This window comes from Pipistrellus kuhlii, unplaced genomic scaffold (assembly GCF_014108245.1).
Source record: "Pipistrellus kuhlii isolate mPipKuh1 unplaced genomic scaffold, mPipKuh1.p scaffold_m20_p_10, whole genome shotgun sequence".
NCBI lineage: Eukaryota > Metazoa > Chordata > Mammalia > Chiroptera > Vespertilionidae > Pipistrellus > Pipistrellus kuhlii.
Window position 1 is genome coordinate 49,622,992 of NW_023425405.1, and position 12,201 is coordinate 49,635,192.

The 12,201-nt window shown below is 41.9% G+C and overlaps 1 protein-coding gene across 4 annotated transcripts in view; it reads left to right on the forward strand.

The window, feature by feature from the left end:
* The first annotated feature begins 392 nt into the window (after positions 1–392).
* Positions 393–12,201, forward strand: part of LHFPL3 (LHFPL tetraspan subfamily member 3) — a 400,326-nt gene continuing 388,517 nt past the window's right edge. Inside the window, exons 1-2 of one of the 4 annotated variants that reach the window (XM_045578532.1) lie at positions 394–557; positions 589–1,722. In XM_045578532.1, coding sequence (XP_045434488.1) covers positions 1,287–1,722 — 436 coding nt within the window. In that variant the 5' untranslated portion in view covers positions 394–557; positions 589–1,286. Of the gene's footprint in view, positions 1,723–12,201 lie in introns of all 4 variants that reach the window. The other 3 variants (XM_036429683.2, XM_036429681.2, XM_036429682.2) reach the window with 3 other exon arrangements.

Here is a 12,201-nt window from a genome sequence, read left to right on the forward strand (position 1 = left end):
CTCATGCAAATGTAAGGAGCTGTGTATGGATAATTCAGGGGAACTTACTCTAAAAACAATTGAGATTACTGGAGCTTTGGGTGGTGGGGCAGGGAGAAATACCTGGAAAATTAAAAAGTCACCTATCTTCCTTATTGTATCTTTAACACTCAGCACAACACATAATTAAGTAATTTAACACTGGCCAAACTACCCAATGTTTTCAGGCAAACTATTTCTTTGGCAGCCACTTCCACGCCTTAGAAGCCCAATCCATGTCCATGGCAGGCCTGCGGGAGAATTTGTGGGGAAAGTGACCTGACTGAAAAGAATGTCTAGGGCATGTATTGGCTACAGTTCACTTGGCTGCAGAGGTGGGAAAACCAACCGAAGAGGAATCCAGCCCCCGTTGAACAGATCTGAGACCACCCTGGAGGTGTCTTTTACATGATTGTCTGCCAGTTCCTGCCCAACTTCTGGTCTCCACCTGGCCGACTGGAGGCAGCCTTGGAGTTAGCCAGGGGCAGTTCTGTGGTCCTTAACTGGGAAGTGTCTTGGAGTCAGTACCTAGGGGTGGGGTGGGAAGGATGGGGAGGGGGTGAGGGTGAGGGGTGCAGTACATCTGCTCTCCCTTGGAGTGTCTCGCCTGCACCTGCCGCGCTGCCCCAAACGCCTTTGCAAAAACGCCGAGGTCGAAGCACGTTGCTGTGCGGGGCTGAACAGCTCCGATTCTGCTTCGCGGAGCCCTGTCCCCTAACACCCACAGGGACCCCGGGGGGGATTGCCTCCAGGATCCCCGTGGGTGTTCCCGTCCGTCCCCTCCTCCGATTGCCCCTTCGCCAGCGCCAGTCCCGCCCGCCACTTTGAGGGGCGTCCCAGGGTCACCGAAGCCCTCCCTCCACGCCCCGGGGCCCGGGCGGGCGGCGCGCACCGGGGCGCAGGGGAGGGGCTGGCGGGCGCTCCACACCGCCCCGCGCGGGGCTCCTCGCCGTCAGCTGCAGCAGCTGCAGCCGCGGAGGGAAGAGGGGCGGAGGGTGGCGCGAAGGGCTGGCGCCCCGGCCGGGAGGGAGGAAGGTGGAGGGGGGGGCTGAGGGGCAGTGCCAGGGGAGCCGGAGGGGTGCTCGGCGCTCCCCCGCCCTCCTTCCGGGAGCTGGGATGCGGACTCTGAAACTGGCGCTGCTGGGCTGAGGCGGAGGAGGAGGCACGGGAGTTGCTCGCTGAGGGTGCCTCCTGCGCGCGGGGAGGCGGGGGAGGCGGAGGGAGGACCGGAGCCGGAGGAGCCGGAGGAGGAGGCGGCGGAGGGGAGGATGCCCGGCGCCGCCGCCGCCGCCGCCGCCGCGATGCTGCCGGCCCAGGAGGCTGCGAAGCTGTACCACACCAACTATGTGCGGAACTCGCGGGCCATCGGCGTGCTGTGGGCCATCTTCACCATCTGCTTTGCCATCGTCAACGTGGTGTGCTTCATCCAGCCCTACTGGATCGGCGACGGCGTGGACACCCCGCAAGCCGGCTATTTCGGGCTCTTCCACTACTGCGTCGGCAACGGCTTCTCCCGGGAGCTGACCTGCAGGGGCAGCTTCACGGACTTCTCCACGCTGCCCTCCGGCGCCTTCAAAGCCGCCTCCTTCTTCATCGGCCTCTCCATGATGCTCATCATCGCCTGCATCCTGTGCTTCACCCTCTTCTTCTTCTGCAACACGGCCACCGTGTACAAGATCTGCGCCTGGATGCAGCTCACCTCCGGTGAGTGCGCGCTCACCTCCGCGGAGGGAGGCGGAGGGCGGGGGACCCCCGGGCGGGCGCCGGAGCCGGAGCCAGAGCCGGAGCCCGAGGGGCTGGAGTGGGAGGGATCCGGGCTGCGCGGGTGCTGAGCAACTTCATCCGCTCAGGCTTGGGGGGTTATGGGGTCGCTGGAACCCTTGGGAGGCCGGGAACCCCGGGGTTTCCCGGGACCCGGCAAGAGCAGTCTGGTCTTGGGGCGTTTGAGAACCTCCTGAGTGCGGGGACGCCGCCCAGGAGGACCCCCCCGGGAGGGCCGAGCCCGCTCAGAACTAAGGATGGGGAGAAGCTGAGTTCAGGGCGCGAACCGAAGCACCCCGAGGGGCTGGCAAGGCGGGGCAATGAGCGGATTCTGGAGAGGTTGTCCTGGAAGGAGGCAGCCTGCTCTGTCCCTCTCCGGGACGGTTTCTGTCGTTGTTTCCATGTGTGTGTTAGGGTAGTGGCTGGAGTGGAATTGTTTCTCTCTCTGGTTCAGACAGTTGTTAAAAAAAAAAAAAATTTTATCATGCATCTGGAAATGAAGACATCCTCATTGTTTTGGGGTTTGACCCTTTTAAGAAAAAGGTAGCTTAGCACTGTTCCTTAGCAATTAATTCCCCGAGGAGGTCAAGCCTTCGGTGTGCGTCCTTGCCAGGGCACAGGTGCTTCCATTCCATCTTTAATAGATCAACCGAAGGACTTGTATACATGCATATAAGTACAACCAATGGACACAAAACTCTGGGGAGGGGGGGCAGGTATGGGAGAGGGGGGGCAATGGTAAGATATGTACACAGAAAATAAAAAAAAAACACACACTTAAAAAATAAATAAATAAACGGAGTGAGGTCTTGAGAGAATCAAGGTCTCATTTTTTGGGGACGTGGCTTTAGGAAGATGGGCAGAGAGGAAAACCTGTTTCTTTGCCTCTTGGTGATAGATTGTGGTTAGCTGGAGCATATGAAAGTATTTTTTTTTTCCTCTCTGAGCATCAAAGTTACTTTTAACCCAGAAAGGATGCGGTGTATTTCCTGGTGGCTCTGGAGAGGCATGAAACAAAACTGACTGCTTTCTCCACCTGCCATGGAGCTGATTCCCTCTCTGCCAGCCCCCTGGGGTGCCCTACCTTCTGTAGGCAGACTCCATCCTCAGACACCTGACACCCTATTTCCCCAGCATTGGGGGGGGGGGGGTCCTTTTGGTTTTATGGATGGTCTGGCATGGAGGAACAAAGGATATCTTAGGGAGCCAATTTTTCTCTCTCATGTGTATTTTGTTTTATCTGATGGCATTCTCACTTCAAAGATACTACTACCTTCAAGATTTTGCAGTTATGTCTATGCTCTGGATGGTTTTCTGGGGAGTAGGGATGTGACCCCTGAGTTTATCAGAATGTCCTAGGATGATTAAGTCTTTACAGGTGCTGGACAGGAGAGAGAAGGTTCGTGATCTTATATTGATAGTTGGATATAAGAGACGCTTGTGGGAGACTAAACCAGTATGGAAGTGCTTGCTTTGTGTTAAGTTTGTGTGAGCTGCATGAACTGGGAATGTGCCCATGTGAAAGGCAAGAGAAGAGCGCCAGTAGAGGCCCCCACACACATACCATTATCCTCCTGAACTGTGAGAGCTCTCTGCTTTGCCTTCTGTCCCTCCATTCCAAACTTCTTGAAGCACCCCCCCCACCCCCATACACCCACTGTTTTCATATATAATGTAAACTTTTATGGCCATTTCACATGCAGACTAATGTTGGGATTTGGAATACGTTAAGGTATTATAGTTGTTCTTGACACTTAATTCTTGTTCGACTTTGAAGACAATAGGACATTGAGGATGCAGGTGTTTTAGGAAAAGAGGTGACCCTGTGCAACTCATTTTAATTTTTTCTAAGTTAAATGACCTATTTAGACTGGTGATTCAAATTAGATAGTTTTTCAAAGGTCTGACGATCATTTGCAAGAGATTTCTCAACAACATATTTCTAAATATTTTATTTTTATAAGATTTTTTTTTTTTTTTTTTTTTTTACTCTAAGGTTTTCTAAAAATTTCTTTTAAAAAGAAAGCAAGCTATCTTTGGAAAAGAATTACCAGCTTTAGAGTTAATGCAAACTGCAACTATTACAATATTTTTTCATTTCTCTCCCTGGAATAGAGTACATAAAAATAATTTGTTCTGGGGTAGTGAAGTATAATGTCTTTCCCCCTCACCCCCCCAGAAACTTTATATAAATATACTTCCTTGTTTTCTATATGTCAATGCAAAATGTGATGATAGCCTTTGTACTAAAGATGATACAAGGACATTTACTTCATTTCTGGAGTGGTACAGATCCTTAAGTTATAGGCTTATTTTTAAATCCTTAATTTGAAATTTATTTGAATTTTATTTCTAGATAAACTACAAAAAGTCATAACTTTATTAATGAAGTATATTAATTAAAAAGAATGGATAATGACAATAGGGCAGTTAAGAATGTCAATTATATTAATTTTTTTGGGGGGGGATGGTTTACAGAGGATATTTATGAGGAATGTCATTTAATGTGGTTTTGTTTTTTTAAATATCTATATTAGATAATGTATCTTATTTTATTATTTTTTATTGATTTCAGAGAGAGGAAGGGAGAAGGAGAGATTGAAACATCAATGATGAGAGAGAATCATTTATCAGTTGTCTCCTGCATGCCTCCTTCTGGGGATGGAGCCTGCAATCTGGGCATATGCCCTTGACCAGAATCAAACCCGGGACCCTTCAGTCTGCAGGCTAGTGCTCTATCCATTGAGTGAAATCAGATAGGGCTAATGTGGTTTTGTTTTTACGTCTCGTGACACTAACAAGAAATTTAACATAATATATTAGAAGTTACTTTCAAAGTTTAGTTTCCAGCATCCTTTTTAATGTTAAGGAGACTTTTCATACTTTTAACTGTTCCAAGGCTAATCTCAAGTGTAATGTGCTAGCTATGAAAGATGAGACTTAATGTACCATTTACTTTTTAGAGACTGTTTAGCCCTCATTGAAAGGCAAATGATTAACTTGTGTATTTAGTTATCTAGGCATTTTAATATGTAACATCATTAATTAAAGGCAGGCAGAATATAAAATCCCATATGAAATGATACACTAAGGTGATGAGGCAGGAGATTTTCTTGTGGCAATACAACATCAAGAATGATTCTTTTCCTGATTCTGAACAATAAACTAGAAAAAGTACTTAGTTTATTGGGCCTGACAATGATGTTGCTCTTCTATACAATTAATGGCGCTATTACGAACACCTGCCCTCTTCCTCTTGCTCTCCCCTCTAGCTCATTATTAACCTCAGTGGAGTGGAAACTTCAGAACTAGGAGCTAATAGTCACACCACTGTTGGACATGGTCCTGTACTTATGGGCCATGCCTGAGGTAAAGACTGACGACATAAGAATATTACATTGCTTTCAGGAACAATCCAGACAGAGAAGTACGTGTCTTCCAGGTTTCCCCGTTTCTCCTTTCTGGGCACTGTGCAGATATGCTCTTTGACGTGTCTGGGAGCCCACCAAGCCTGCTCAGATGGGTGGCCCTGTGTGTGCAGAGCTATGATGCTGGTGCTCTGAAAAGGGAACAAGGTTGGGAGTTACTCAAGTTGCAAACTCAGCATTCAGGACCATCGCCAGTTCTTAGCAGTGGCTGATGCTGAGAAGTATGAGGAAGCAAGATCTTGCCTCAAAGAGCTGCTAATCCATCCTAAATTCAGTTACAGAATGACCATTTGGAAATGGGGGGAGGTTCCCCTGCCAGAGTACTTTTGTAAAAAATATATTTTTATTGATTTTTTTTTTTACAGAGAGGAAGAGAGAGGGATACAGAGTTAGAAACATTGATCAGCTGCCTCCTGCACACCCCCTACTAGGGATGTGCCAGCAACCGAGGTACATGCCCTTGACTGGAATCGGACCTGGGACCCTTGAGTCTGCAGGCTGATGCTCTATCCACCGAGCCAAAAATGGTTTTGGCCCCCCAGAGTACTTTAAACACTTCCCCAGATGCAGAGCAAAAAATGTAATCTACCACTGAGGGTAGTTTCATTTCCTAACAACACATTCTACTTTTAATAATTTAAAAAAATATATATTTTATTGATTTTTTACAGAGAGGAAGGGAGAGAGAGATAGAGAGCTAGAAACATCAATGAGAGAGAAACATCGACCAGCTGCCTCTTGCACACCCCCTACCGGGGATGTGCCAGCAACCAATGTACATGCCCTTGACCGGAATCGAACCTGGGACCTTTCAGTCTGCAGACCGACGCTCTACCACTGAGCCAAACCAGCTTCGGCTACTTTTAAGAATTTTTTTTATTTACTAAGCCAAACTTATAGGGAAATTACTTGAAAATGAGAATTTAGAAACTGGTTGTTTTTTTTTTTGTTTGTTTTGTTTTGTTTACTTTTATGTAATGTAACAGGCATGTGACAAAGAGTAAAGGGAAAATATATGAATGTGAATGTCAAAACATGATTTAAAAATATTTTTACTGATTTCAAAGAAGAGGAAGGGAGAGCGAGAGAGAGTCAGAAACATCAGTGATGAGAGAGAATCATTGATTGGCCACCCCCTGCACGCCCCCTAATGGGGATCAAACCCACACCCTTTGCGTGTGCCATGACAGGGAATTGAACTGTGACCTCCTGGTTCAAAGGCTGATGCTCAACCACTGAGCCACACTGACTAGGCAAAACAAGTGATTTTTATAACAGTGAGATTTTGAGTGAATATGTGTGAAAAATGACAGGATCAATATTATCCATAATATATAGTCAGGTACAAGGCTGCACTTTTTTTTCTTCTTATTGCAAGGCTGCACATTTAACAGCTTTTATTCATTATAACATGTTAACAAGATACTTATATACTTCTATAAGCCATAAATACATACACACACACACACACACACACACACACACACACACACACATATATATATATATATATATATATATATATATATATATATATATATATATATATATATATATATTGGTATATACACCTAAACAGAATGTGGTATCAGATGCTTAACATGAAATAATTATTCAGTGATTTTGCTTATGTATGGTGTGAGTCTCTAACCCAGTAAAGAAAATCCAGATAGCCAGGTCAGTATGTTACATTTTATGTGCATACCTTAGAAATCTTTCAAAGTGAATAAAATTAAAAAAATATTAATAAAGAAAAAGAAACAACAGAGCATATAGCTGTAGTTGCAGTATGTGGCTCAATGCACTTTTTTTGTGTGTGGTGTAATGAGATAAACTGAGCAAAGCGGAGTAGAAAGAACTTCAGGTCACTGGGAATTGAACCAGCGACCTCTTGGTGCATGGGATGACACTACCAACTGAGCCACACTGGCTGGGCATTAGGAGAATTTTAAAGTGTAATTTGCATAATAGATTTGAACTTTTGGGGTCACTACCAGCTTTAATTAATATGATTTTTCTTTATAATGAGTAATCTGGAATTTTTATTAGATACGAGGAAAGACCAAGGAACTGACCTTTATTTTTAACAATAATAAGGAAATAACAACAGTGGAAAACAAGAGGCTGGTACATTTAGCAAATAGTAGATAAAATATTTGATGATTTAGACATAAAGCTGTTATGAAAAGTCACTGAGGAATTTGAAAAGAGAAATAAACAAAAAAAATCTTTCCAGAATGCTAAATGCTCAAATGATTGATATGCAGCTCTCAAATTATAGCCTCGATTCTATGACACTCCTACTACACAGGATCATTGTACCATTCATAGTTAATTGTCCTAACTATAACGTTGAGCACATTTCTCATCTCTTTTCCTAAAGTAGAACAGAAAAATGAGTTGCTTGCAAAAAGAAGATAAATAATTTTTTGATCAGACTAGACATCAGTCTTATTGAACTTACTTTGGACAGAATGAAAGAAGGAAGCAAACCTTTCTGAAATAGAGTTGTTGGCATGGGACTGTTGAATCAGTCTCACAAACCTGGATTCTGACATCTCCAGCTTAATAAAACCAAGTCTTTGGTAGGGTAGGGATTCTATATATAAATGTATTTCATAGGAGAAGAGATTACAAATGATAGGCTGAGTGAAGCTAGTCTAATTTGACATCTTGAGATTATGGCTTCTCAATGAAAGAGCTGGTGGAAGAATAGTGAAAGGTAGTAAAATCAATGATAAATAATTGTTGATCAAAACAGAGTTCTTGCATAACTTAATCGATCAAGAGTATTCTCCATATTTTTCCCTGTTAGAAAACAGTGGCAAAGAGGAGTTTGAAGAAAACTCGCCTAAAGGTACTAAACTTCCCTTTAGTACTGAATGCATCATAGGGCCATTTACTTAAGTGTCTGGAGACTATTTGTGCAAATAGTCTCTGAGGGGAGTGCTCTTGGTTTTAATGAAGATTAAGAGTGAGACTGTAAAATCAAAATCGGAAAAGCCTATTATCATTGTCAGAAGGAACAGTATTTGAAAACCAGGCAAATATATCCAGCTGTGAAGAATGACAGGGATTAGAAGAGTGACACCAAAAATAAATGAAGTATGAATAAAAAAGATTGAGGGAAAAATTCAAGGTGGGAAAGCCTGTGGAATTTGATAACATCAAAAGCCTGTTGAATTTGATATAACCAGTGCTTAAAAATGTATTTACACAGGACAAGCAGAAAGCTGGAATGCACATTACAGCACAAAGCTGTGTGCAGATCTCAATTACCAAGAAAGAAAAATTATGGTTCCACCCCCTCCACCATACTGGGAGTTATAATGGATTCTAAGATCGAGGTATTCAAGGGAGAGATGATTGAACTTCTTGTATGGTAGATGGGAATATGGAGGATTAAAATAAGCAAACCTAAGAAAGAAAAGGTCATTGTAAAATTCGATAAAAAGCATCCTATACTTTCTCTTTGAAAATCTAGTTACAGATTGTGAAGCTAAATTGATTGCTAGAGAGCCTTTAACGGGGAAGGGAACTGACAAAGAACACGTAGGTAAATATATTTACAGAACACTTTAAGAACATGTTTAGTATAAGCTAGATTAATTGAATTTATTTAAAATTCAAATAATAATCAGCAATATTGTGGATCTATGGAATACCAAATATTAGTTAACTGAATATTTACATTTTAACCAGTTAACTGGACAAAGTGTAGTACTGCCTAGTTGGCATTTTTTGAAAACCTTTATAGAGAAAGGAATCCTATACTGCAGTGTTTTACAAATTTAGTTGGCGACACTTTGATGGGTCCTGATATCAATTTAGTATGTAAATGATCAGCATTAAGAATTGGATTAAAACAAGATAGAACATATGAATAGAGATAATAAAGGTTTTATGAAACCTTTATTTTCTAAAATATTTACGTATGTGTGTGTGTGTGCGCACTGGATTGTGATGTATAATGTAGTACTTACTGTGGGCTGCAGTAATATTTGAAAGACACTTTTCCAGAAAAATGATATAGTATGAATTTGGAAAAATAATTTTTTCTTTTTCAAAAAATTATGAAAGTTTTGCGCCACTATATAGGTAATTTTATGTTAAAGGGTAGAGTAGGCAAAATATATGTAACCAAAACAATTTGAGACTTTTTTGCTTTGCTTTTTTCACCTCCATTAATGACTTTTATTGCTAGTATACCCCAGTTAGATTATGGATTTATTGAAAAGAAGAATTATTTTTTCAGATGTGATTTTATTGGGCATTCATGCTATAGAAAATGGCATGGTCCATCTCTGAGCAACAGTCTACCAAGCAAACATTAAACAAGTGCCAAATGGGTATTGACTCATACACTTTTATTAGTTGAATGGATATTAAAACTTAATTATAAATAATAATGGTAAATACTATTGATCAACACTATTTGCAAAAGCTTTAGTCTATTATGTTTACCCTTTACAACAACACTACAGGTTTATTATTATAATACCCATTTTTTGCAGATGAAGAAATTGAAGCTTAAAAATTGTACTCAGACTCCTGCTTTGGAGTCTGAAAGAAATTAAGTCTTGCCAAAATTACACCTTGGAAAAATTGAGACTAACACACATCTGATTCCTAGTGCAGCACTATTTCTGCCACTTTCTTTTGCCTCCCAACTTAATGTACATTTATTTAGTACTAAAGGCCTTGTGCATGAAATTCATGCACAGAGGGTGGGAGGATTACTTCAGCCCAGCCTGCACCCTCTCCAGTCCAGGGGTGGGGGGGGATGTCCAACTGCTGGCTTAGGCCCAGGGATCAGGCCTAAACCTGACAGTCAGTCATCCCTCTAATCCTGGATTGCTGGCTCCTAATTGCTCACCTGCCTGCCTGCCTCGTTGCCCCTAACAGCCCCAGGTGGCCTGACCACCCCTTACTGCCTCTGTGTGCTGGCCTGGTTGCCCCTAAATGTCCACTGCTGCTGGCCATGTCATCCCCAACTGCCCCTCCCTGCTGTCCTGGTTGCTCCTAACTGCTCCCCCACCAGCTTGGTCACCCCCAACTATCCCCTCCCCTGCCGACCTGGTCACCCCTCATGCCCCCCTTCCCTCCTCTGCCAGCCTGTCACCCCACGCAGCCTGCTGTTCGGTCATTTGGTTGTCTTTCATAACCCTCCTACCAGCCTGGTCATAGAGTGTGAGGGTTTATTTGCATATTACCTCTTTATTATTGTATATAGGAATATATCGTAAGATAAGTCTTCAATATGCACTTTTACCATTCTGCATCAACATGATATAGAAGAAAGGGACTGCTATTTACAGGGAAAATAACTGCCTACATGTTTACCAGATTTCCCTCTTCAAACATGCTTAGGTGTGACAAGGTACTCCTCATCCCATCCTTTTCAGTTCCTGAACCTAAAGCCTGTGTGGTTCTTTGCCCACACTGTCCCCTGGTTATATCTCTGATCTCATTGCTTTCAATCTATGACTGGGAATCCTATAGGACAAGGGCACATGTCAGCATTAGTGGCTCTGTATCATCTGTTGTGTCCTGAATCAAATGCAGAAATGCTCTTAAGAGACTTGCTTATTGATGGTGGTGGTGAAAGTGGTGATTGTGGATGGAATCACCAAGTCACACAGAAGATAATGATAGACCTGGCAGCTTATGGAGGCATCAGAATTGGGAAGTGGTTGTAAGATTTGCATCTTGACTTGGCCATTTGTTGGTTGGATGACTTTGGGTAAGTTATCTAACTGCTTTTGACTTTTCATGTTTTTTTTTTTTTCTAAGTCTTATGTAATTGTATTAAAGATACATACAAAGAGATTATAAGTTATGGATATTAAAAACATATCATCTGTTAACCAAGTATTTCTGAGCATTTGCCAACAAAGTAAATGTTGGAAAAACAAAAAGTAGGGTGAACTTAAAGTAGAAGGCAAATATGGTATGATCCTAGACAAACACATAGATATCCAGATTTAGAGTTTCTCGATATAAAGACCTTAAATAAAATACATATCTTCTATGTTCTAGGATTATTAAATTAATTCATGTAAAACACTTAATAGTGGAGCTAGCACTCAATAAATGTTAGCAATTATTACGGTTATTATTATTGCTGCCACCATTAAAGAGACTAGGACTGGAGGAGTGATTAGTATTCAAAAAACTTAGTAGACAGATTAAATTCACAATGTACAAGTTAAAGGACAGTTTTCCTTTACTACTTGTATATGCCAGACCTACCTTGTTGTGAGGATCAAGAAAGATAATGGCTATAAAATCATTTTAGAAACTGCACAGTGTTGAATAAATGCCAATGTCATCTCTATATGGACATTGTACATTACTAACAAACACCAGATTCAGTTCAGGGTTTAATTTTGTATTAATATTTTATTTGTCTAGAGTAATGACTCAAAGTAATAAGAATGTATTTTGGAGATCATTTTAAACTGCTTAATAATTTCAACTGAACAAACTCATTGGAGTGGGGGTGAGCCATGTTTTAAAGGCATTGTGAGCCAATCTTTCGATTATGTTCAGACCTCAGTACTTAGGCATTCTTAAGTTCCCCCAAGTGATGGGGAAATGCCTAAATTATTTTTCCTTCACTGTTACCAAAAGCAAAATGGAATATTCTCAATATGTAATAACATCACATAACAACAGGAATAAATCCAATGCAGCATTTTTTTTCTGTGTTAAATGTAGCTATAATGTTTTGAAAATTGTTTCTCAATATTACATCTGCGAATCTTTATTCTTCTCCCAAAGCAAAGAAAGCAGTGATTTAAGATTCTCCAGTTTATGGTCAAATGACAATTATATTGCTGGGTTTTTTTGTTTGTTTGTTTGTTTGTTTTTTATTAACATGCCAATTTCTTTAGCTTTTCTAAAGAAGCTTAAAAAAACCATTGTTTCTTGTTATTAATATTTTCTTTTCAGGTTCAAAGACATCAGCTTATTATAAAATGAGAGAATCAGT